Source organism: Juglans microcarpa x Juglans regia, chromosome 3D (genome assembly GCF_004785595.1).
Source record: "Juglans microcarpa x Juglans regia isolate MS1-56 chromosome 3D, Jm3101_v1.0, whole genome shotgun sequence".
NCBI lineage: Eukaryota > Viridiplantae > Streptophyta > Magnoliopsida > Fagales > Juglandaceae > Juglans > Juglans microcarpa x Juglans regia.
The window spans coordinates 14,721,093-14,748,040 of record NC_054598.1 but is presented as its reverse complement, the minus strand read 5'-3'; the positions used below and the strand labels follow the sequence as shown (position 1 = coordinate 14,748,040).

Sequence of the window (26,948 nt, the reverse complement as noted above, 5' to 3'; positions counted from 1 at the left end):
AACCTCTTAGCTACCAAGAAAAATTCGATGTCCAAGAGGATTGTTGAAGATGCTAGGTGCCCTATTTGTTTACAAGAGGACGAAACAGTTATGCAGGTCCTATGGCAATGCCATGCTATGAATGATGTATGGTTAGAGACTGTTAAGGCAGTTCAGAAATGAGAGTCAGAGAAGGGGATCTACTTGGGTTACTGGAAGAGTTGGCAGAGAAACTTACAGAGACTTAGATGGAGGAAACTACTGCAATAATGAGAGGGTTGTGGCTTAGGAGGAACACCTTTGTGTTTGAAAATAAATTACTAAGCCATAACAATGTTATTAGAGCAGCAAGAGATGGTTTGGAAGAGTATCAGACAGCTAATGTGCAGATGACAGAAAACAGAAGTAGAGCAAGAGGGTTGGATAAAAAATGGAAACCACCAAATGTGAATTGCCTTAAGGCCAATTGGGATGTAGCTTTATATGTGAAGTTAAGGAGGGTGGGATTATGGAACAACCTGCTATAGCCAAAGGATGGGCACTTAGGAAAGCTATGGAACTATGCAAGGATCTAAGTTTTAACAGAGTAATTTTGGAAGGGGATGCTCATGTTATTGTTAGTGCAGTGAATGGTTAGATTGAAGACGTTTCTTATTTTGGCAGCATCATTGAGGACTTGAAGTTTCTGTTAAAGGAGTGGCCCAACTGGACAGTGAAGTATATGCATAGAAACACAAATACAGTTGCACACAAACTAGCTAAAGAAGCAATACACATAGGAATAGGAAAGATTTGGATAGAAGATATACTAGTTTTTATATCGGATTGTTTACATAGAGATAATTGTATTGTAGACAATGATATATGAATGAAAGAAGAGGTTTTATTTCAAAAAAAACAAACAAACAAACAAGACAGCTTGAGTGGTTTGATCTCATTGCTAACACAGGTACAAAGACATAATCTAAGTAGATAAAATATCAAGTTGATTAACCAAAATTTGGAAAACAAAATGTTAATATTTGTACGTTTTAATTAAAGGTTTTATTTATTGTATAATAATTTTAGTTGTTATAGCACATAACGCATGTTTATGGCTAATCAATTACAATTTTCAGCAACAAATACGTAGAGGAAGGCTTTAAATGAGCTAGCTTCTATCATCTTTTTGAAAGAAATCTATAATTCATTGCTTTTATTCTGTAAAAGAGGAACGCTAGGAGAAGATGAAGATGACTCAAGGCTACTAATTGGAGGATCTTCAACCAGTTTTTTCTCTTGATGAGCTTGCCCCCATATCACAGCATAAAACACAGGAACTATTATTGCCGCCCCAATCACACTGCATGTACATAAGCATCAAGTAGTTGGCCACCATAAGTGTGAATTCCTTTTAATGAAAAAAAGAAGAAAATGAGAGAATCTGTAATGCATGAATACTACTCCATCGTGAGCACAATAGCAAGATACCAAAAGAGCATTTCACTTCATATATGCTGACAATTAAGTAAAATGAGAGAATCTGGCCATATCTTGAGATACAGAGGAGCTAGAATATACCTTCCAAGATAAAGAGTATCCCCAAGAATAGTAATCCCCGTGACAACCGCAATGAATATACCAAGGGGCTTAAACATGGCTACATACACGGGCCCTTTCTCACGACATGCCCATAGAACAACACTTGCTCGGATTGTAATTGCAAACAGTGCCTGGAGACTGAGTCGTGTGGTAATTAATTAGCTACCATATTAAATAATTTTAACTTGGAAGGGAACGAAGAGAGATCTTGGCGTTTAAATGGTTTTGCATACCGAGTATCCTATAGCGATCAACTCCATATTGAGGCTCAATTTCCAAGCATTTGGGTCTTTCTCTGCAATTAACGAGACGATGACAGATACGATGGCCACAAAGATACAGCGAATGAGTGCCACAGTCAGCTCTGCAGGGTACTTCCTAATAATCCTTGTCTTGCAGCCAAAAACAACAAAACAGGTTCATATTCGGAGATAGATGATGCTATTAAAAAGTCAATAAATGAATAGCTGGAATGGAGAATTTCCCATGTATTATTACCTGTATGTTGAACTTAAGTGTAAGTAAAAAGCTTGCAGACGCCAGAAGAAAGCCCCAAGGAGCCAGTTTGATTGCATCGTTGAAAAATGTTGCCCGACCTCCACTCTCTTGGGTAATGAGGCAACCGTAATTGGTAGGCCTTTGTATAGAGTGACAGTCAAAGCCCCTGTGATTGATGCAATGGTGCCAATACACCTGGCGCGACTGCTTTTAACTCTCAAGTCCAGTTTTCAAACCTAAAGAAGCCCATTTTTTTCAAGTACGGCTTACCGGCCAATAGCCATTTTTAAATAGAAGAGTGAAAGGAAATAGAAACAAAACAAAACCAAAACAAAGTGCAAAGCACTGAAGACAAGGAACTTCATTAAGAAGCTCACCCGGAGATGATGGCCAGAAAAAAAGTAAAGGCTGGGATTAGATCAGACGCTACTGAGGCCATAGTAGGAGAGCTGTAACCTATCCCCAAAGCTTTAAGTATCTGTACACTACAACTGCATATATGGGAAAGAGATAAGATTTAGTTAACAAACAAATACACAAATATCTGGGTAATTAGACTCACAAAGTCATATCTATGCCGATACCATGACATATTTAACTGGAGGGGTACCTAATCATGGAAGTAACAAACATTCCACCGAGTATGCTCCATGTGAGTGGAGGAAGAGACCTTTTTCTGTGAGTGATTAGGATTTAGTAGATGGGAATTAAATACAAGCAAAGACGAATTCACTCATTCCTCTTGTCATAGCAGCTTTGCTAACAGTGTTCAATCCCACATCCAAGCACTCCACTATCACCATGACCACAGTTACGCCCTCCCTCCACATCCTGGGTCTTTCGAACGCAGTTCCGAATCAAGTTAGCAAATCAAACACAATTATTGGTGTGGTTGATGGGCAACAGATCATGATGTCTTAATAAAATTCGGGTGATCGACATCAACAACGTTATACCGTGACAAGGACAAAAGCAAATTAAGTCAGAGACATAACATCAGAGGGACCATAAGAATATGGACAAAACTCATTCATTCTTTTATTTTTATTTTTCCAACTTTTTTTTTTTTTATCATGCTTTGCAAAATTTTTAAGATGAGTATTAATATTCTTTTTATTAAAATGAAATATTCTAATAATATTGTAACTTTTTGATGTTATATAATTAAAAGTGTAAATCATGTGAGAAATACAAAGTATACTTGGAAAAATAAATAAATAATAAAAAAAATATTTGCAAAGATAAATAGTACAAACTAAATAGAGAAAATCACTTTAGTTCATATATATTTTATATTTATTTTACATAATTTAAAAGAAGCTTTATTTTGACATTATATTAATCATTTTAAATAAAATTTCAAAACAACAGACCGGACAAGTACTGTCCAGTTCACTTATACTGCAGCACACAAATATTAGAGAGGAGTTGACCTCATTTCAAATCTCAACTCATCTCATAATTATTTATTATTATTTATAAATTTTAAGACATAAATTTTATTTTATTTTTTTATAAATCATCTCAATTTATCTCATCTTATCTTTAAAAATAATAATAATAAAAAATAATGACAATAAAAAAATTATAAAAAAATAAAATAAAAAAAGAGTAGTAAATGGCTTGTAGGAGAGTAATAATTCTATCATTATTATATCTAACGTCACTTCTCACTTCCAGTGGCCCACAGATGAAAGAAAAATTCTTGAGAGCAGCCACTATAGGCTGCATCCAAGTTGCACGCATTACGTGTCGAAACGGGGGGTATAGGAAATTTTCAACACATTTTGAATTTTCATTTCGTCTCTCCCATCCCCCGTGTATACCTTTCTTCCACCCTCTCAGTTTATTTATTCCTCTTCTCCCTTGCCATTTCTTTCCTTCTTCTCCCCCCCACCCCCCGAGCTCCTCTGCACTATGATTTCCTGAGCTCCTCAGCACTGTGATTTCGAGCCCACAACAAAGATTTCGAGTTCCCCCCTGAAGCCCCGAGCTCCTAGTTCGCAGGTGATCCTAATGATTTCTTCTTCTTCTTCTTCTTCTTCTTCTTCTTCTTCTCTAAGATTTCTTCTTCTTATTCTCTAGGGTTTCTTCTTCTTCCCTGTGAGTTCGACACACTCAGATTGAAGCGCTCAATCCACCGACATGAAGCCCTCACATCTACGGGAGGGATAATGTATCGTTTCTTGTAAATAATCTTCTTCAAGTTTCTCCTTGTATTACTCATTTTTTCTCTGTAATTCTAGGGTTTAGTCATACATTTCTTTTTTTTTTTTTTTTTCTCTATGTTTACAACATCTCTTTTTTCCTCTAGGGTTTAGTTATATGAGTTGTAAATAAATGATATTTTGCTAGAAATTAATGGGGTTGTTTCTGGATAATGCATATCTAGTATTAGCTAGAGATTGGATGTTGCATTCTATCCTGAAACTTCGATGAGATTAGAAAGCATGCCGGGTTTGGAAGACATGTCCATACACACGAAAGCACATCTTCTCCTTGTCATTTTTTTATTTTTCGTATGGAATCTGTTTGTAGGATATCAAATTTCATACATCCTAAGAGAATCATAGAATCCTATAAAATAAGATTTGATGACTCACAATAAATTCTAGTCAGTTAGAATTCAAGACATCATACATATATTGGATAAGTCAAAATTGATGGAAGAAGGGAAATGGAGTTGGACCTAGATAGAAGGTCTTGGCATATTCTGCACACATGTTCCTGCACTTTTCATATGCTTCTTTAAGAAATGTAGGGTGGAACTGTGGCTTTTTACAAGGATCTTCCCCTGGCTAAGATATTATTTTGAGACTGCCTTTCTATAATTTATTGTACATGTAAATCAGCAAGAGGAATGCCATCCTTTGACAACAAAGGGAAAATGTGTGTGGTACTGTGCTTGGGAGCCACAGTGACTTCAGCTCTTGCAATAATTGATTTTCAAGAGGGGCATTTGCCATTGCTCACCCTGATGCAAGGCTTAACTGCAACAGAATACATTGAACACATCTGGCACTTAATTCTTGTTACTTCCTTTCTAAATGTTGAGTGGGTAAGAGAGAAATGTCAAATACACTTATGAGGGAACCAGGACTCCCTGAGTCTTAAGCTAAGCATGTGGGATTAGATCTTTCAAAACAATCGGTGCTTTCTCTAGGATATGAAGTAAATTTATCTCTCTCTGTGTTGGGTGGGCCAATAAAATAGATAATATCAATTTAGTGCAAAATATGAGATATTTTGACAATTTTATTTGTCAACAAATGGAGAGGATCCCATTCTGTATGGGGTAATTGGTGCATTGTTCTTATCTGGTTATAGCTAATATATATATATAATGCAAATAGCCCAATAACAAAGCAATCAAACTTGTTACTATATTTCCTGAGGTTTCTAGTGTCAACTGTCAATTGAAAAGCCAAAATATGTCTTGAAAATGGGAAAGGTCATAAATATACAAAGTAATGCCAATGGTTTAATCCATCAAAATAAGGAGTTCTAGAATTCTCTGGAAGACAAGTAGAGAAAAGCACCCAATATTTCCAACGCTCATTAGAATAGAATGCATGTTCTCTTAATTTACCTAGGTTGGGGTTGATTACTTTGAAATAGACCATGCATGTGGGTGTACTTTATTCACACTAGCTATGAGAAAATTAGATTGTATGGCTTTCTATTATCAGTTAAACCCCCTGGTTTCACTAGTAATGCCAAATTTTCTACTATTGCAGTGAAATCAGCCTAGAAATGAGATATGACTAAAACTCTTCTTCTTAAATTTTGTCTCTTTAACCAAATTTATTAAGTGGCACATTTTAAATATATGTCTATATATGTGGTTGGCATATGAAACTATTTGAAAAGGTATACAGATATTAGTTGGTGACAATGATTGGAGTATGATTGTGTGTTAATGTTTTTTTTAATCTTGGGTATGTGTTAATTTTTGGGTGATTGTAGTATTTTTTTTAATCTTGGTTTGTGTTAATCTTGGTTTGGGTACTTTAATTTAATTGCATTGGGTGAAGCATTTGTAACCTATGTTGTAAAGGCATAGGATAAGCTTGCACTAAAGTGGGTTGCAGATGAAAATCAAGTGCAGTTCGACTACTATCAATCTGGTTTACTTTTATTATTCAATTAGCTAATTAATGGTATGTTTTCAAGCATATATATATATATATATACACACACATGAAATGTGGTCAAGTTTTGGTAGATTTATTCATAAACATGGAGAGGACTACAGTCTTGGACATTCAACTTAGGGTCACCTGATGAGATCAAAACTCTTGCTATATGTATGTGGTGCGAATCAAAAGAGAGAAAATGGATGTAGTTTGAAATGCAGTCTTCCACTAAATGAAAAGCTTTCTAATGCATACAGAGCCAAAATCCTATTGATGCAAATGCCCTTTCTCTCTCTGTCTCTCTTTCTCTCTCTCTCTCTGGTTTAGTCATGAGTGGACCGAATGGTCAATATTATTTGAAAATAGATTTAAACTCACCTTTCTTTTCTTGTCTTGTGATTGTTCTTTTCCTGTTCCATTTTCTTTTTTCTCCATTACCCAAAATTTCTTTTTGCTTGTGGTTGGAGGCTTACATCACTACTTATTCTTGTCTACTTGTACTTGTACATAGAACCATACAAATAAATCATAATAAATGGCCAATCATGTTGCACTTAACTGGACTTTCCAAGCTGAAAACTGACCCCTGCCACTTGAATATCTTCTTTTCTTTATAAATAAACTACCTGGCTAATCCAAATCTATATTCTTATTGGCATCTTTATCCATTTGGGAATACTAATTTCTGTTTGTTTAGTCTGAGTTGATTTGCCATATCAGATAGTAAAAATGGAATCCGAGCTCACCCTTCCTACCGCTATTGTAAACTTAGATATACATTTACCATCACTAACTACATCATTAACTATTGTAACTTTATAAGTATTGTATCCTTTAATGGAAGCATGTTGTTATTGTCATAAATAGATTGATGGAATGATACATTGTTAGGTTAACTTGTACATTTGAAGTTTGTATACACTAAATACCATCTACAAATTAATGGTTAATAAAGATTGAGATGCTAAAGATTTTTTTAGTGAGGTAAAAGATTGGCATGATAATGAGCTGCTGGTGTTGGGTTACTTGAAATCTAGTTATGTTTAAATTTGATGATGGTCTTAGTTAATCGGACATTCACTAGGCAATATTACTATTGTGTTTGAAGTTGTCTTTCCTTTTTTTCAGAATCACGTATGGCATCTTCTTAATCATCATCTTTAGTTAATGATTTTGTGATGGAGTCACCAATTTGTTGGTGTGATTTGAAAACGCCACTAAAGACGTTTTACACTAAGAAAAATTCTAGAATGAGATTTTTTGCTTGCCCAAGTATAATATGGTAAAAACAACTTCATATTTGTCATATTAAAATAATCGATTTGCTGTTGCAGGGTGTACTTTTTATCATATTAATTTGGGAGTTCATACTGTGTGCAGGGAGATGCGAGGTGTGAATTCTTCGTATGGGCGGATATACTACAGTTGCTAGAGGAGAACGTGTTATTAAAAAAGAATAAGGCCTGGAAGACGTGGGATGATGTATTACAGCGCGAGTATGCCGTTCGAAAAAGAGAAGAAAAAGTGAGGGAGATAGCGAAAAATCTGAGAAAGGAAAAACGAAAGTTATTGTGTTTGTATTGGATTATCACATTTGTAATAGTGTTTGCTTGGTTCAGATAAATGTAATGTAAACAGCACGTTGTATGGATTATGTAATTTTTGAGTAGAAACAACTTGTGCAAGAATGGTTGAAAGTGGAAACCATGTTTGTAAATTGTATTTTGTTAAATCAACCTTTATAATGAAAATGTTTTTTGCCTATTCTATTGTTGCTAATGGTGCCAATTCTCATAAATGATTTCAGCTTTGATTCCATTGTTGCTGATGGTGCAAAGTGAACCTAACTTCACTTGCTTTCTCAGGTTGATGGCTACATCAAGATTGCAACACAGTTTGTATCTGATCTTCGAGTTCATGCAAACGGAATAATAATGAAACATAAGTTGTAAATAATTAAAATATAACGTTGTGTTGCAATCCATTGTACTACTCATGCAAATGGAATAATAATGCAAACCAAATACATTGTACTACAAATTGTGAATCAATAAATTCACATACATTTTGTGAATAAGTAAAATATAGCATTGTCTTGACATTGTAATACATTGCAATAACACTGTCATAACTCTTTTACATTCCCCCCTTAATTCTCTTGTAGCTTCTTCTCTGAAAACTGCAACAGCTCTCCAACAGTATTCACACCCAAATCACTTTGCAAAGAACTCTCAAGCTTTCCTCCAAGCTGTTTCCTGAACACCATGTTTTCTTTGGCAGTAAGCATTGCAGTTCACAAGAACTTACCAGCAGCACAATTTTTGAAAGAGAGAAGAATACAGAAAAAAATAAAAACATATTTCCACTTATCTTTCTTTTTTGGAGCTAAATAGCAAAATGACAGTCAGCTAATGTATACAGCAATATGATTTGCATCTCTAACTCAAGATAGAAGTATAAAATTGAAACAAAAACTCACATTTTCTTAATTGGCAAGGATTCGAGTAATCCTTTGACAGATGATAGAGGCACAATAGTTTGTTGTGCAGGTTTATTCATAGCACTTGAAAGTTTGGCCAGTATCTGCTAACAAAGTCATAGCTAAACTAATGACAAAAAGAAAATTCATCTGTTCCATTAAGGAAGATTTTAAAAATTGACCGCTACCTACCTTATTATGAGCAATCCCAACAGAACAAGTAAATTCAATCTCCCTCAACACCTGCATCCTAAGTTCTGCAACAATCATGACCCCACAAGCTATTAGTTTATCATGGTGATCAGCATCACTGCTACAAAGCCACTCCCTCACAAATTCCTTGGCATCACTTCCTTCCTGAGTTTTAAAATCCATTTCAGACTAACGATTGAAGCTAATATAAATGCAGCAAGTTCAGAGTGACTCACCATATGATTTAGACGAAACTTGAATATATTTCTTTTGGAGAAAAAATAACCTCAATATGAAACTTTCCAGGTATTAAGTAAAAAGCTAGAATTCTGATGAAAATCAACAAATTCCGAGAATAGGCAAGTTTTGGCCTTTGGGGAAAACCCACAATTATACCTTTAAACCCCTTAGGTCTGGCTGTTTCCACTGCTCGACTACAAATATTAACATAAAACATAGTTAGATGGGGTAAACATAGTAAGAAACCATCAATAACATAAACATGATATACTTTTTTAATTACTTTTGACCATCTTCTGTCCTAGCCAATCTATTGTCTACTCAATAGATGGCCCTCCTTCACCTGTGACATTAGCATTGAAGAAAATCAGTAGGAAACAAAAGTTCCATATGTGCTCAACAAACTACACCCAATTAGTAAAAATTAATTAAAATAAAAATAACTTACAAGAGTATCAAAATTATAAATATGCCTGCTAATGCTGCTCTTCTCCAATTGAAACTATTGCAAAGAAGTACACATTCCAAATAAGAAGTTAGAAGTTTCCAAAAAGATACTCTGAAAAATGAAATAAGATATAATTATAATATATATATATATATATATATATATCATATCTATTTCTACACAGATTACTGGTTATTGCCACAACAAATAGATGTATGCCCAATCTTTCCTTACCCTTCTTCAGTCAAATGTTCATACAGTAAATTTTAAAATGAGAATGGAAAGAAACCAAACCTCTGCATGTTGCCCGTCATCAAAGACACAAAAACAACAATGTACAAAATCATGCTACCAAAAACCAGCTACTTGGCATACTAGTCGGCTCATGGTACCAAAACATCCCACTTCTCCAAGAGGTACAAAAAATTACCTGTTGTATCTCCACAAAAAGTCTTACCATTGGCATATTCGCCAAGTACACCAAAATTACACAAAGAGGTACAAAAATGCATTTTGAATAACTACTACCTTTCCCTCTCAAAGAGATACAAAAATTACACCGGAAGCATATTAACAAACTACACCCAACCTTCTCCAAGAGGAACAAAAAAGAAACACTTTGCATATTTTCAAACTACACCCAACCCTCTCCAAGAGGAAAAAAGAAAAACACTTTGCTATTTTTTCAAACTACACCCAACCCTATCCAAGAGGAACAAAAATGAAACTCATGTTAAGACATAAACTACACCATGGTCATTGCCAACAGACACGAAAAAGCAACTCAATCATGGTGACAGATCTGAGAAATACAATCATACAATATTAGAGGATATAAAGCCAAATCAATCAGAAATACAAATATCTAAAAAGAAGGCTTTAGATATTTGTACCATTCCCCGGTCAAAATAAGATAAATTGCTCAATATAAATAAATGGTCAAAATAGAGCTCTGTACCATTCCCCGAGACCATTCCTTCCGTCTGGCCCATGAAGCCCATAATCACATGTAAACATTTTAGGCTTCGGTCGATCTCTTCTTCCCCAATTCCTCACATTTCTTCATACACTTCGTACGCCCCTCCCCAGCTATGCATCTCCTCTTCACTTCCCTGCCCCTAGCCCATCGTGTAACAATATTCAAGTTTATAAAGATGAAGAATTATTGTAAAACTTCATATGTTTCCAATGTAAACTAAAAGTGCGGCAGATAAATTTTTAACTTGAGGGGATAAATTTCGTGGTAGCTCATCAATTTCGGGAAGGTAATAGTGCGGCGAATTTTCTTGCTAGAGAAGAGGAAATGGGTATGAATGTCACATATATTGGTAATCAAGATTTTTCCCAATTTTTAAAAAGTATTGTGCAGTTAGATTATTTAGGCCTTCCTTATTTCCATCATTAGCTTTGCTGATTTTTTTTTTTTTTTTGAATTTCTTTCTAGGCCTATTTAAAATTTCTATTTTTTCGGCCTTGGTTTATTTAGGCTTGTTTGGATTTTTTTTACACGTCTTTTTGAGGCCTGTTAGATTTATTTGTGGTCTTCTTATAGGCTTGTTTAGTTTTTTCATCTCTTTGTTTTATTTGTTTCGGTTTTGGTTAGTTTGTATTTGGGAGGTTTTTTATTTTATAATCTGTAAACTCCCTAATGCTTGGTTGGTAATTATGATATTCCTTCACTATAAATAAGAGCTTATTAATAAATTTGAGACGAGATCATTATGACAAGTTGCTACCAACTCTTCGATTTAAAAATAAAAAATAAATTCTACACAACACGAAAAAGTTTTTCTTTGCACTTCCTATTGAAATATTACGTAATCACTTCTTCCAACCAACCACTTGTCATCCTTAACTACTCTAAAACTTCTCTCTTGTACCATCTTCGTCCTTGTGTCTTCAATAGGTTTACTCTTCTTCCATGAGCCTGTGTTTGTCTAGGTACAGACGATTTTGCAGACAAATCTGCGTACGAAGCTGGTGTGGCCTGCTGCTGTCAGAGCTGTTTTTATTAATATTAATAAATAAATAACGAAGAGAAAAGAAAAGTAGAAGACCAACGGCTCCCAGATCCATTTTCGTCTCTCCACCTCCCCTCCCCCAAATCCCAACTCGATTGTCCACCAACACCCCTTTGTACACAATCCCTCTTGCACCTCTTCCTTGTTTGTAATCATAACTGCAAAAAATAAAGATGGAATAGCTGCAAAAAAAATCAAACACGTTCTTCTTAAAAGAGAGATCAAATTCGGGTTCACACCCTTGAGACCAATCAATATGATTTATCATCTTGTATCTCGGAAGGCACGACCAATTTCTGCCAATTCCAGGAACACCATGAATAATACAAGGTACCTGAAAGGCCTGCCATGAAACAACCCACATCTTGCCCTCCTCATCCCAACTGTACAATCGAAGATTACCATCGTAATCAAGTGTCAATCTTCTATGGAGCAATTGCCCATAGTCGGCTGTCGAAAATGTAAATTTATCGGAAGAACTAAAACTCTCGAAGCAATCAAGCAGTGCGATTCTATTGCGTACTGTTGTATGCGAACCTTTCGGCTTGCCAGCGCAAAACCCATGGTTCAGGCCAGTAAAATACTGGAAACCTTAGCCCCATCATAAAGAAGGCAAAGGACATTATCATTATTGAAAAGAAGCTTGTAGAAGCCAGAGGAATAGTGGTCTGCTTTTATCATTTCATTTTAAGTAAAACGAAATACCCAAAGCTGTAAAACAAACACATGTTCTTCCAAAGATTTCATATGTAATAACGGGTTGTAAATATAATAAATTTCAAATTACTGATAATGGACCTACATTAAAACTCAATTTCTTATTTCAAATAAAATCATGCAAAACCCTACCAAAGAGATCATTGCTCCAAATACATACAGAACTAATTTCAAACTCCTACCCAAATCTCAAGTTGTACTGACCAAAATACATATTCCAAACAAATAAGCAATTTACATCAACGAAAATTACACAATCAGCACCAAAAATCATATTAACATAAACTAACTACAAAAGGACTTACCAAAACGTGGAAAACTAGAGAGAGTAGCAAGCACAAAATGAGAAGAGATAACTAGTGTGAGTGGTGTGTTCATTCTATGCTTATTTATAAGGAGAAATCTCATTATTTCATCCCTTGAATAAATTTTGTATGGTGAAGTCGATGTCGATAATGCTTGGGCTCCTCACAATTGTTGAGAGAGAGAGAGAGGTTTTGGAAGAGCTATTGTTGCAAATGGGGAGATTTTGCAGCAGCTTGGGCGGAGAACAAAATGAGGTAATAGGGGTTACAGACACAATGGCTTTTCCGTTCAAGTTGAATGAAAATTAAACCCTAGGTGAAACTGACCTTTTAACTTAGGTGCACAAGTATGGCTGTAAATGAATCAATCTATTTGATAACCCGCTCAATACTTGCTTGATTAAACTCGAATCGTGAAAAAAAAGATCTCGTCCGTGAAAGTGGATACTCACTCGATTAGTAAATGATATATAATTGACAAAACTTTACTCAACTCGGCTAAGACTCATTAAGGCCTGCTCGTTTATGCTCGAGTCAACTTATTAGCTTAACTTGATTAAAGCTCATTCATATTTTGATAAATATATATATACACCTATGTATATATACATATATATATATATTAGCTAATAATATAAGCATAACACTTTTATAATTAAATATATAATATGTAACCTAATTATTTATGTATATATATTGAATATACTTTATAGCTATATTTTATAATTTGTACAATAATTATTCGATAAGATTTAATAATGTCATATACTAGTATGTGGAAACTATATATGAAATAGATATATGCTATCATATTATGTATATATATTAATAATATATGTAGTCATATAATATATTGTTATTATGTATAAATATTAACTAGTTAGATATTAATTATTTTTAAATTTTTTAAATCTTATAATTTAATAGACGTTCTACTTGTTAGTTGTACAAATTCAATATTAGATTTTTTATTTATTTATCTAACTTATTAATTATTAAATTTTATTTATAAAAAAAAAACGATTCGAGCTGAACTCAAGCTCGAATTGGGGGTTTAACTTATCGAGTCGAGCTCGAATAAAGAATAAACAAAAGTCTCGAACTCAAGCTTCAGCTTGAATATTTTGAGTCAAGCCGTGCTCAACAAGCCAAAAATTGACTTAACTTGGCTTGGCTCAATTACAGCCCTACGCACAACTCTCTTGCTCTATTTTTAAAGGATGCCACTTGAGCCAAATAGGAGTTGAGCTTAATAAGAGTTGGGCTTGGACTTGCGCTTGCGCTTAGATATTACAATGGTAGTGGCAGCTCCACCACGACAGCCTTATTTTTTAATATTATAAACGTTTTTCCTTTTAAAAAAAAAAAAAAGTTTATACGTGAACAACCTATAATTAGATCAAATTTTTCATCAGCATTCCTATTTTTAAATAACTTACTCACCGAGAGCTAATATTCAAAAACAAATTGCACATGATGCTAAACTAGTGGCGTATAGCATAAGGGTGTATGACCAAAATTTTCTTTAAAAATAAAAATCAAGTATCTTTTTTTCATATTGTTATGAAGATAAATAATTTTTAGATGGAGTCAAAACTGAGTTTAATATTTTTGAAAATTTTGGGAAATTTTAGTTCTCCCATCATTGAGTTTGCCTTGTGCGCATTTCTTATAGGGTACAATTCCGCTTTATTTGTTGTAAATTTATCACTTGAACTGAAAATTTGAGTATTGTTGGATGATATGTGTTAATGTCAAAAATTGCAAAATAAGCTGGAAGGGGAGAAAGAATCATTCTTGGCCCACTGTGACAATTCGGGCCTCGATCTGTGTGGTTTGGAGCCCCGGATGGTGGTTCGGAGTGGTTATACAGTGTCCGTACTTACATCCACAATAGTGAATAAAAAATAAATGCAAAAAAAATAAAAGAGATGGAGACACATATTTACATTATTTGACATAGGCAACACAGATTTACGTAATTTGGCATAATGCCTATGTTCACGGCTCGTTTAGAGGTCAAATCTACTATAAGATGATTGTTTTACAGTTTTTCATTGCCTCTCATCCTCGTTGTACAATGGAAGTCAGAGAGCTATTTTCTGGAGAAGATCTTCTCTCTAGAGCTCTAGCCATGAGGTTAAAGAAGTTCAAGAAGAAGTTGAAGTCTTCCAGAGTCCCCCCCCTGTCCATCCTTGCTTTATGTACCCTCAATTCCTCTCTTTATGTCATATCCCACCTTCACCCTGACACACCTTATTTTTCCCAGTCTTTGTCCCCTCCTTGCCCCTTCTTCCTCTCTCCTCTCTCCTCTCTTCCCACTTGTCTCTCAAGGTGCCCCTTTAATGGGCTAGGATGTGATGCCTTTTGGGCCAAGAGTTTTACCTCTTAACAAATGCTCGCGATTCTTAAGGCCGACTTACTCAAAGGAAGTCTTGAGAATCTTCAAATTAAATTGTGATAGAGATAGTCTGCAGCAATCTTTAGAAAAATAAATTATGGGACCGAATGCTTGATTTTCCATTTTGCTCACATTAAGTGATAAAGATTTCCGAGTATGAGGCTAGGCAGGAGATGTACTCCACCACGTTAGCTTTGAGCGTGAAACTCGGCTTCAACGAGAGATGAGCTAGACTGCATTAAGTGCGAGCGCGGGGTACAACTTGGTGAGATAAGCAGGAAGTATACTCGATCGCATTAGTGAAAGCACGGAGCTTGGCTTGGGTGGGAGATATGCTCGACCGCATTAGATGCGAGCGCGGATAGGTCACGCAGTCAAGTGATTTGTCTGCCTATTGGGTCTGGGAGGTCGGGGGGTCCAGGACCTTTCCCGCCTGTTGACTCGTCACAGAGGGAGGTCGGACAATCAAGTCACTTGTCCCATCTATTGACTCTTGGCAAGGTGTGGGTGAGGTCAAGCGGTCTGTTACCATTCCCACCTATTGGCTCGTCATGGGGGAGGTCAGGCAATCCAATGACTTTTAGTGCCTTTTGACTCTCAACGAGCCACAAGGTGCGACTTGGCTTTGAGTTCATTTGTATGAATGTTTATCATTAGTAAACAGTGTTTATCCTTCCGATGTTTTTGTTTTTGATAGTGTCAACGGATTTTTCCCATTGATGTGAATTGTTGTTGTCATTTCTATTTTGGTATTGATGCTAGAGTTTGTTTGTAGTAACCCGCATTAAGTGTCAATGAGCCCTTCGGCCCCCTGGGTCCATCTTAAGCAATTGTCTAGTCTGTCGACTCGTTTCCGAAAGTAACCCGCTGGCGGCGATCATGGCATGAGTATAAACACTCAGCCTTTGCTAGAGAAGATGATGTGCTAGTATTGTTGTCCAGGTGAGGGAGGTCGGGTAATTGAGTGGCTAGACCTACCTGTTGACTCTCAATAAGAAATTAGTGAGGTCAGGCGGTCCATGACCTTTGCCGCCATGGATTCGTCATGAGGGAGGACAGGCAATCGAGTAATTGGACCCACCTGTTGACTCTCAACGAGAAATTAGTGAGGTCGGGTGGTCATTGACCTTTCCTGCCGTGAGGGAGATCGGGCAGTAGAGTGGCTGAACCCACCTGTTGACTCTCAACCAGGAATTAGTGCTAAAAATCACACAATAAGCCGAAAGGGGAGAAAAAGTCATTATTGGCCCACTGTGACAATCCGAGTCTCAATCGGTGTGGTTTGGAGCCCCAGGTATTGGTCCGGAGCAACTGTACGATATCCATACGTACATTCACAGCAGTGAATAGAAAATAAATGTAGGAAAAATAAAAGAGATGAAGACAAACAAATTTATAGGGTTCAGCATAGTACCTACGTTCACGCGTTGTTTGGAGGATAAATCTACTATAATATAATTTTTTTTTAAGTCTCTCATCTTCGTTATACAATAGAAGTCAGAGAGCTATTTTCTAGAAAATATATTCTTTGTGGAGCAATTGTCGTAAGGTTGAAGAACCCAATGAAATTCAAGAAGTCAAAGTCGTTTAGAAGTTCCCCCTCCCTTTTTCTTCCCCTGCCCATCCTTACTTTATGTCCCCTCCTTTCCTCTCTTTATGTCACATGCCACCTCCTAACACCTTATTTTCTCCCGCCTTTGTCTCCTCCTCATCCTTTTCTGTCCCTTCTTCCTCTCTTCTTCTTTCTTCTCACTTGTCTTCAAAGGTGCTCCTTTAATTTGCTGAGCTGGGATGCCTTTTGGGCCAGGAGGTTTTACCCCCTAACAATATGAATAGAGAAATTATACTCCTTTCTCCAATTCGTCTCTCACTTCCCTTCCAGATCTACTCGATTCGTCTCTCACTTCCCTCCCGTCTGAGTATCCTTGAGCCCTCTCTCCTTGTCTCACTTTTGTAGCCCTTTGTCCCTCCATTTGGTGTCGTTGAAGATCTGACTCCATTTACTTCTCAGTTTTTCTTCAATTTTCTTCCATAAAAGTTGAAGCTGAAGCTAAAGAAAAGAAAGAGAAGAAGAAAAAAGAAAAAAAAAAAAAAAACTAGTCTAGTTTTTTAAGATTTCTATGACCATTCTAATGAAATCAAACAAAAAGCTTGGGAAAACAGAAAAACTCCCATAAACCACCAACAAGAACAAAGTTTGAATCCGTTTAGTTCCTAACAAAAAGTACTTCCCATCAAGCTGTCCGAAAAAATGGCTGCTAATTCGGGTGGATCTAACAACAAACATTAAACCCAATTTTTCCTTAAACTCGTATTAAAGTAGCCTTAAGAGATAGAGGAAACAGGATAATAAAGTTACTAACTTTTTCCTTATAGACACCAACCACCATTAAATCTGATGACAACCCAGTTTTCCATTTGTGAATCTGAACCACTCAGCTGAAGAAAATAACGTTATCAATATTCAACTCAACTGTCCTATCTATGGACATGGGTTTATCTTTTTCACCATAAACTTAAAACTCAGTTTACAAGAAATCTACTTACAGATTAGATATCTTGTCTTCAAACTGCACAGGCTGAAATTCAGGGTTTTATACCATTCTTTCACTGTCTTAATTCTTGTGCAGTCTTAGAAATCCAAGTTTTTGTTCTGCAAAAGAGGGACATTTGGAGAAGATGACTCAAGGCTACAAATTCCTCTGTTTTCAATCGTCTTATCTTCTTGGGCTTGTCCCCATATTACAGCATAAAACCCGAGAGCAATTACAACAGCACCTATCACACTGCACATGAATTACGTTGAATCACAATGCGAATAGTTCTCAAGAATCCAAAAAAGGAGCACTGTTGCAAAGATTTGTTACACGGAGATTTGATCAGAAGAATACCTTCCAAGATAAAGAGTATCCCCAAGAAACGAAACCCCCATGACAACCGCAATGACCATTCCTAGAGGGCTAAACAATGCAACATAGACAGGACCCTTCTTACGGCATGCCCATGCAACAATTACGCTTCGTGTAGCAATCACAAATAGGGCCTAGAAACATGTTATCACAGAACCAAACAGAAATTCATACTTAGCATCAAAATTATAATCCTAAGACAAGCATGTCACCTGCTCGATGCTTACCGAGTAACATATAGTTATCAGCTCCGTATCTAGCCTTAGTCTCCAAGCGGCTGGATCTTTTTCTGCAAATAGTGCGATTGAGGCAGATTGGATGGTTACAAAAATGGAACAGATGAGTGTTACCATCAACTCGGAAGGATAATCTCTAATAATCAGGGTCTGTAGAAGTTAAAAAAAAAAAAAAAAAGTGTAAATCATTGTGATATAATGCCTGCAAGAAATTCATCAAGAGATGAGTTAAACATATAAACAAGGTTTACCTGGAAAATAAACAATACTGCAAGGCAAAAGCTACCAGTGGCAAGAAGACAGCCTCCAATGACCCAATTTGATTTTGGTGACAGAAGAACTTCGTTGGGTTGGCGACTATCAGGTGATGAAGCACTTGTGATGGGCAGACCTTTGTATAAAGTCACAACTAATGCACCAGCTATAGATACAATGGTGCCAATGCACTTGGCCAGACTGCTCTGAAATCTCAAGTCCAACTTCTCCATCCTACAACCACCATTTGATTCAAGCCTTATTTTTTATGCCTTGGAATAGTGATTTTTATGCCGATGGAAACTCTAACATTAGTTTGTTATGACATGTTAACATATTTGGATGTCAAATACGTGGAGAAAAAAAGTAATTAACCAGGAAATATTTATATGCCTTGGCCCAAAAATCTATCTCCACAAATCAGAGACTGTCATAAAAATTGAAGTAAAATGGGGATGATAGATTCAAAACTTGAACACCAATACACTCAAAGTCTTCAAATTCCAAAACTAGCTCTTCATAGAAACTCATTTATAAGAGCCATCCTCTAACAATAAAGCTTCCTCATGTGGGAAGACCACTTGAGGTCAAAACCCAGCTTAGGTTGAAATTTCACATTAACCGAAGTCCCCTAGCCGATCAAAGACCCTAAGTGTGGCTTCCAATTGGATTGAAGTCTCTAATTTGATTGAAGATTAGGAGAGGGTAGGGGGACTTCTCTCGTTTTATTAGATATGAGCATGGTGATGTGTCTAAAATCAGATTTTGGCATGGTGTGTGGTTCAAAACCGGCCCTAGAAGTCTCTCTTCCCAAAACTGTTTCATCCATCCCAAAGCAAGGTGGCTTCGGTTGCAGAACACAAACAAATTTCTGATAATATGCTCCACTGGTGGGAGATGTAGTTGTTTACTTTTCTTTTTTGACAAGTTATACTCCTTTTGTGTGGAGAAGAGAATGTGAGGAACAGATATGTTTCATCCCATCCAAGAGGAAGAACTTTGAGGTCAAATCTTTTTCAATGCGCTCATTTCTCCATCCAGTTGGCTCTCTTTTTCCCTGGAAATGTATTTGAATAAATAAGGCTCCTTCAAGGATAGCTTCTTTTTTTGTCCTGTGGCCTTCTAAAAAAGACAATTTGCGAAAGACGCACATGGTGATAACATACTGGTTGTAACAATGTGAGCTGCCTAGGGAATTATGGACAGCAAAGTTGTACACTTTTGGGATCAAGTAGATCGTGTCCCGAAAAGTGGTGAAGATTTTTGCCTACTGACAGAATCCTTGTGGAAGCCATTAAAACTTAGAAGTTCGGAACAGGATCCCTTTGTGCTTAATGCAGTGTGTTTAACAAGAACTCGACACCCGAACCTTTGAAGAACATGAGTGGACAATGACAACCACATTGTTTATGATTGGATTGCTACTGAAATAGCTCCCAACTGTCCAGTTTTCTAGCTTCCAAAGAGTTCTGCTCTTTTTCTTCTCAATAGTGGGTGCAACCTTTTGAATACTTCATGTGTGCTAGGGTTGCACCCCTCTATGAATTTAATAAAATGCATTACTTTTTTTTGTCAGTAGAAGCAAGATTTTATTGAATCAATGGAATAGGCATAATCCAAGTACGTAGGATGTATACAGCTAACAAGAGGAAATTCCTAGAGGAAGTTAGGTGCTTGAAAAAGAAACATAAAAATCATGAAAACTAGCACCACTTAAATCAATAACAGAAGCCCATAAAAATAAAGTATTGAAAACAAAATCATTTTAGCTCTTCCAGAGAGCGTTCCCCATCTTCAAAGCTCAAGTCATTCCCCTCCAACCAAATAAACCATGTTCCTCTGAATAACATATTAAAAAAAATGAGGTCCTTCGATTTTTCAAAGTGACTGTTGATCGTGACCCTTTCTACTCCTCATTCCACTGAATTAATTGGCAAGTAACCTCGAAGGGCCATAATTTCACCACTGGCTTTTGCATTTTTTTTTTTTTGGCTCATGTCTTGTTTCATGGGGAGTGAAGCAAGAAGTGGTCTCACACACAAGTACAGACTACAGAGAGGTTGAATATCACGCAATGGCTAATAACTCTGGTTTAATTCTATTGGTTTCACATGCTCATAAACGAATTATTCATTACTCTGTCTTCTCCACTTGTACCATAATAGTGTGATAATGTTAGTGCCTTAGTATTGGCTTTCAAGGCTGCACAAAGCACATGTAAATTAACTATTGCTTCACAAGTGACAAGGTAGTCAATCATGACGTTTCAATTAAATTTATTTCATCTCTTCACCAGTTGCAGATATTATCACCAAGGGCCACAAATAACTCATTATAAGCAACTCATCGAGGACAAGTTGCTGGTGTGTCCTCCTCCCATCAGCTTGCGGGTGCCATGGGAGGGGGACAGGAGGAAATTAGGGTAGGCATCAATCACAGAAACAATTCTCAGCCATATCAAGAACCCGTTTGTGCATCAAAGACAATATCTTCAGACAATGCTCCACATTTGGCATCCAACATTAAAGCTCCAGGTCACAACTGCCAATGCAATTGCAATCGCAATAGAAACTGGACATTATAGGCACATGATCCTATTCGAGCTTGTTTTCTTTCACCTCAATCCCCCTCTCACACCTTCATCACTAACTTCACTTTTAATTTATAAAGATTTAACAACTTCCTGTTTTGAAAGAAAAGTACGCATCTACATACACCACAGATTGATTACTTTTTTATCAAATGTTCCATATCATATTTTTGTAAACAATATGATAGGTGCCATCCCACAATCCTAATCACAGCAGCTACACAGTTACCAAATCCAAATGCTATTAAAATAATCTTTTATCAAACAACACAAACACCAAACTGAAACATCTCCATATCCCAATGAAGAGCCCACTGCTTTGATGCGCGTTTGTTCTGAGAAAGTGATACTTTGAATATAAGTCCAAACATAAGTGTATCATTCGTACAGAGTGTTGCACCAATACAGTAATTATTAGAGGCAACTCATTCAGAGACCCACCCACACTCTCCCAATGAAGTAATACGAAATTCATCAAGGCCAAGACAAAGTGAAAGTTAAAGCATCAATTTTGACTAACATAAGATATAAGTAGTTCAATACAAAGGCTTACATCCATAATCAGATATAATCTATGGGAATTTCCACCAACATAAGATGAAGTATAACGGTGATGAGAGACATTTGAAACTCTGATCCCCAATGTATCCAAAACCTCAAAACTAGCAAAACAACTTCATTGAAGAAACTCACCCCACATTTTTCTACGAGTTATCTTCTAACCGCATAACTTCTCCACATAGGCATGTAGTAAGACCTCCTTAGGCGGAAGCCACCACTTTGCAGAAAATCCAACTTAGGTTTAAGAAATATGGGATAAGCTCCCACTTAGACTGAACTAATTCCTTAGTGTTGATATGTTTATACAATGCGAAACTACAATTCTGCACTATTTCTTTAAAATTTAGGATTACCACCTTATGACCAATCATGTTTACAAAATATAGGTTGATCTTGATCCACCAAAATATAGGTTGGTGAATATCAGGTTGTTCTAGGAATTTAATATCAGAAGGTTGACGAAAGGGGCCCAGGAACCTTGGCGATGTCAAGATTATATGGTAAAGTGACATCAAGGTTTTACTGGTGCCAGAAACAATTTATAAAAGATGATCACCATTTCCAATAAATTTAGCCAGTATTACTGCAACAAATCATCTATATACAAGTTAAATTTTCTATCCTATACTTAGTTAATAGTCGGTTAAAACATATTCTCATCCTTACAAATATGTTATATTTTAGAGTTGTATATATGATGCGTCTAAATAAAAATCTTAGCTTCTCCATTGTCCACTGGCAACTTATTAGTCAATCACGTCTCAAACACTATTTTAGGATCTAATAACCAATGCCAGCATTTATTATGGAATATGTATTTAAACACCTTACAAACATATAAAATGATGGACTTAACGGTGGGCACTCCGCCAATTAAAGGATATTTTTTCTGAACTTAGAAGCAACATTGATTAACAAGAATATTTTAGCTGTAAAAAAAGTTTCAACCAACACATTTGAATTTGGTAGCATATTCAGACTGGTGAGAGTAGTAGCTTAAGCATGTAGCAGTGTGAACAGAGAGGAGATGCACCTGGAGATGATAGCCAGAATGAAGGTAAAAGCTGGCATCAGATCAATTACTGCTGAGGCCAGAGTTGGGGAGCTGTACCCAATCCCAGTGTACATGAAAGTCTGCACAGAGCAACTATAAAGTCGCCCAAAAAATTATGATTGATTATAAATTAGTGTCGGCGGGGCTGCAGGTGCACATTTATGACCAAATTATCAGACCCCCAATTAGAAACCCATTTATAACTCCCTAATTATAATCTTATACAGTATCTTAGCAAGCCAAGAACAAAAATTCTTAAGAATACTGAAAATATAATCTTAAACATTACCTCAGCGAGCCAAGCACAAAGATTCTAAAGACTATTGAAAATTTTAGTGGAGGAAGACTTCTTTTTCTGCAAATCAAAGTAGAAGATGTTAAAGAAAGTGTTGCAGGAAGTTGGTGAGCTGGAAAGTTGGAGCTGTCAGATGAATATATAAACCTGTAATAGATTATAGAAGCTAGGAGAAGGACGAAGATGGCGAGGGCGTTCGAGTAAACAACAAAAATATAGTTACTCATCCCTCTACTCATGGCTGCTTTGACCATGGTGTTCAAGCCAACTTCCAGGAACTGTACTGTCACCAATGCTGCGATTACTCCCAAGCCCTGCATCTCTCGCTCTCTCTTTGCTACACAGTTACTGTTCAACAGATGATGAAAGAAAACGAGTCAAATCCTCTACTCGATAAGCTATTGGAAATGGGTAGGATCTATGGTATTTGGTCGAGTAAAGAAATATAATATCCAACAACAACTAATACGACAGCGAAAGGGCAGCAGATATGCGATAAAGCAACTCCATTCCTGGACGTCCCGTGGTGATCCATAAGTGGCTCTGGCTCCCATAAAACGTGACAATGAAGAATCCTCTCTCAACTTCTTCGCTTTGTTTTTCCTACGTGTCGCTTTATGCATTACTTTAGAGCATTCATTTCGATTTCCTACAATTTTCTCTACATTTTAGTTAAAAGTCATATTTCTTATAATTTTTTCTTAAATTTTAGAGAAAAACTTTTCAACGATCCATCTGCTTTTCCTCAAATAACAGTCCCCAATGAACTTTTGCCACATAACTTTTCCATTACACATAGCATAAAAAAAAATTCCTCCCTTGTAAAAACCCTCTCCCCTTCCACTAAAGCCCACTGTTTTTGTTCACAAAGTGCTTTCCGATAAATTTCCTCTCAAACTTCCTTTTGTGTAATCTTTGCCTCATTATATTGTGTTCTCTCCTTCCTATTTCCACATCACTTCTGCTACCCAAAATTTTCTTCTTCTACTTCTTCTTAGTCTCTTATTTTGATTTTTCTTTCATTTTCATTTGTAACTTATTTCTCAGGCGATTTATACGTTTTCTACTCTATTCTATTACTCATTCCTCTAGAAATTAGAAAGAAAACAAAGGGTTATTCAAGTTGTTCTGTGGGTAATCCTTCTCGAGATTGTTTGAAAGTTGGTGGTGAGTTGTTTGGAAGTGTGGCTTTGCGAGCCACTCTAGCTTGTCAATTCAAGCTTGCAGATTCAAGGTGCGAGAAGAGGAAGAACAGAGGAGCATAAGAAAGCTTCGATTTTGCATAACAGAAAGAGGAAAGGGATAAGTCTCGGCCAAAACATGGATTTTTTTTTCTTTTTTCAGTACTTTGTGGTAAGTTGTTTTGGGAGAGATCATTTGAAAATGATTTTCGTGTTGAATTGGTATGTAATAATAGATATTTTAAACATGATGAATGAAAAAATAATAGCAAAATTAATGAAACGAATTAAACAATAGAGATTTTTTTCTAAAATATCTGGGTGAGGAGAGTGAGAGAATAGGGGCTTTCATATGTGATAGAGGAAATGGGAGATAAGAGTTTTGGGTGAGGAGAGAGGAGATATGGGCAAAGGATAGAACCCGGTTGTGATGGGTGACGATTGGGGGCGACGGCCTTTTCTGGTTGTGGTGGCAATGGACCTATTTTAGTGTGGTGGCAAACTGGTTCGAAGAAGATGAAGTTGGAATGTTTGTTCTCTTCTCATAAATGAGTTTCCTTGGTATAATCAACTGAGACTAGTTTTAGTGTGTCTAGTATAAAACTAATTACATGTCTTATTTTTATTGGGGGTTGCTAAACGCCCAACATCAGCCCAACCAGTCAGAAGTGGAACTCTAAATTTTATTCATCTTTAAAAAAATCTTACATCTCATTTCTTAACATTTCTCTATTTTATTAACATAATCCTTTTTTATTCTTTCTTTATTATTATTTCTATTACTTTATGAAAAAATTTATTCATCATCTTAACTTCCATCATCCTTCCATCATTCTATGATGCGTCATTAGATGATTGGTTTATAAGTGAAATATAATAAATAATTTCTAATCATCTAATGACACATCATAAGATGATGGGAGGATGATGAAAATTAAGATAATGAGTAGCATTATTCCCAAATATGGAGAGTCGTTGTTCACATCCTAAACCTATATACCTCAAAATAGAGAACTGGATGGAGTGCTTATTTTATCAAAAAGTTAAGCCGATTCCCTAAAATTTAGAGATTTTTAAAGTATAAGAAACCGGATGGGAATGCTCTTAATATGACAAATACAATAGTGAATTATAAAAAATAAACGAGTAAACAAGTGATATATGCTATCTTAAGTTATAATTTTTTCTTTTTATAAAATAAATTTGAAAATTCACATAGACTTGCATCATTAAATTTATTTTTATATAATTTCTTTATATATCTCGAACTTCTCTTTTAATATTACCAATACTGTTTTTTATTGGAAAAATTAGTTAAAAATCCAGAAGTTTTTATCTTGCAAATAGAAAACAGAGGGAGTGGTTGGGAAACACGAGTAGGGAGAGGAAAGATCAAGATAAGCAATTTGCAAACGAGAATGCTACGTTCAATTTTTAAATGAGAATTGCATTGCAAATTTAGTTAATTTTATTTTTAATTTTTTTTTAAATTATATAATATCTTTATCAAAATAGTACTTTTTTTTATTTAATGAAGGACTTACACATGCAGTCTCCAAAATGAAGGACTTACAATAATATTTTTGTCAAAATAGTTTTTCATTTTGATAATATCTTTATCAAAATGGAGACTGCATATAAAATTTCTCTTTACAAATATTCTAAAAACTGATTATTATTGAACGGAATAATATTTTTAGGAACGTGTTACTCAGACAAGAGAGTTAACCGATAATAATGACGGATTAGTGCAAATGCTTTTTTTATTTTTATTTACCCTTTCTTTCACTCATTTTTTTATATATGCTTAAGAGTTTTTAAAAAATAAAAGAAAAGTATTAATTCACTAATAGTCACTTCTTTAACCATTAAGTAAAAAAATATTAAAAAATCCAATCGGTCACTCTCATCAGTCCAACAATCATTTTCCATATTTAGACACTTAGGGCTATTTCTGACACTTTACCCGTTTTAATATTTAGAATATTTCAATATAATTGTTAATAGTAGTAAAACAGTTTGAGTTAAGATGTTTTATTTGAGTTTTGGAAATAAAAGATAAAAAGTTGAAGAAAAATAATATAAGTTAAAAATTTATTTAAATATATTTTTAATGTTATTTTTGTTTTGAAATTTGAAAAAAAAAATAGTATTTTTGTATCTTGTTTAAAATTTATAAAAGTTTTCATGATTAGGTAATAATTATATTAAAAAATTGAAGATTTGAAATTGAAAATATTTTGTATTTGAGTGATATTAGAATATGAAATATCTGAAAATATTTTAGAACAGTTGTATTGCCAAATGGACCTTTAGAATATCTCAAATTTTTGTTAATAATAGTGAAATAGTTTGTGAATAGTAGTGAAATGGTTTGAGTTAAGATGTTTTATTAGATTTTAGGAACAAAAATTTTATGTGCAGTCATTTTTGTGCACTCCACCAATATGATTGACTAAAGCAATTACTTTTTAGAATGTTTGAAATCCACCTTGCTTTACGGTGGTGAATTGTATTGCTTTATATAATTGTTACAGAATGTATATAGTTAATACAAATTAATGAATTTACAATAAAAAGGAAACAATGTACAAATAAATCTCTCATAATCACGGTAGTCAACTTTGGCATATATGGGAAGACTTTGATTGAGGAGTGATATCCTCAACACCCCCTCGCAAGCTGAGCGTCAGATTGGATCAGAAGAACTCAAAGAGTGGGCGAGGAATACTCTTGGTAAAAATATCAACAACCTGCAAATGAGATGGGACATGTTGGGTACGGAGTTTGCCAGCGACAACAAGTTCATGGAGAAAATGATAGTCCAATTCAACATGCTTAGCCTGCTTGTGTGAAACCTGATTGGAGCT

At 35.5% G+C, this 26,948-nt stretch overlaps 2 protein-coding genes across 2 annotated transcripts; both read right to left on the bottom strand.

Moving 5' to 3' along the window:
• Window positions 1-1,004: 1,004 nt before the first annotated feature.
• LOC121255063 (WAT1-related protein At3g28050-like) lies at window positions 1,005-1,976 on the bottom strand (the record flags this gene model as incomplete). Its single annotated transcript, XM_041155355.1, has 3 exons — window positions 1,005-1,321; window positions 1,540-1,691; window positions 1,794-1,976. Coding segments are annotated over 3 exons (498 nt in total), but the record flags the coding sequence as incomplete, so codon positions are not given.
• A 15,371-nt stretch (window positions 1,977-17,347) lies between these two features.
• Window positions 17,348-23,427, bottom strand: LOC121256152 (WAT1-related protein At3g28050-like). Its single transcript, XM_041156817.1, has 7 exons — window positions 23,045-23,427; window positions 22,892-22,957; window positions 22,582-22,695; window positions 18,394-18,631; window positions 18,134-18,292; window positions 17,889-18,040; window positions 17,348-17,783 (listed from the first exon to the last, which is right to left on the bottom strand). Exons 1-7 carry the CDS (start codon window positions 23,215-23,217, stop codon window positions 17,630-17,632), a joined length of 1,056 nt encoding a protein of 351 aa, XP_041012751.1. The 5' UTR covers window positions 23,218-23,427; the 3' UTR covers window positions 17,348-17,629.
• Between the last annotated feature and the right edge of the window lie 3,521 nt (window positions 23,428-26,948).

Coding starts and splice junctions, on each gene's coding strand:
- LOC121256152 (XM_041156817.1), bottom strand. CDS start 23,217: ATGCAGGGCTTGGGAGTAATCGCAGCATTGGTGACAGTACAGTTCCTG. Junction 22,696..22,891: donor TTTGTGCTTGGCTCGCTGAG/GTAATGTTTAAG, acceptor GCGACTTTATAG/TTGCTCTGTGCAGACTTTCA. Junction 18,041..18,133: donor TGATAACTATATGTTACTCG/GTAAGCATCGAG, acceptor ACATGTTTCTAG/GCCCTATTTGTGATTGCTAC.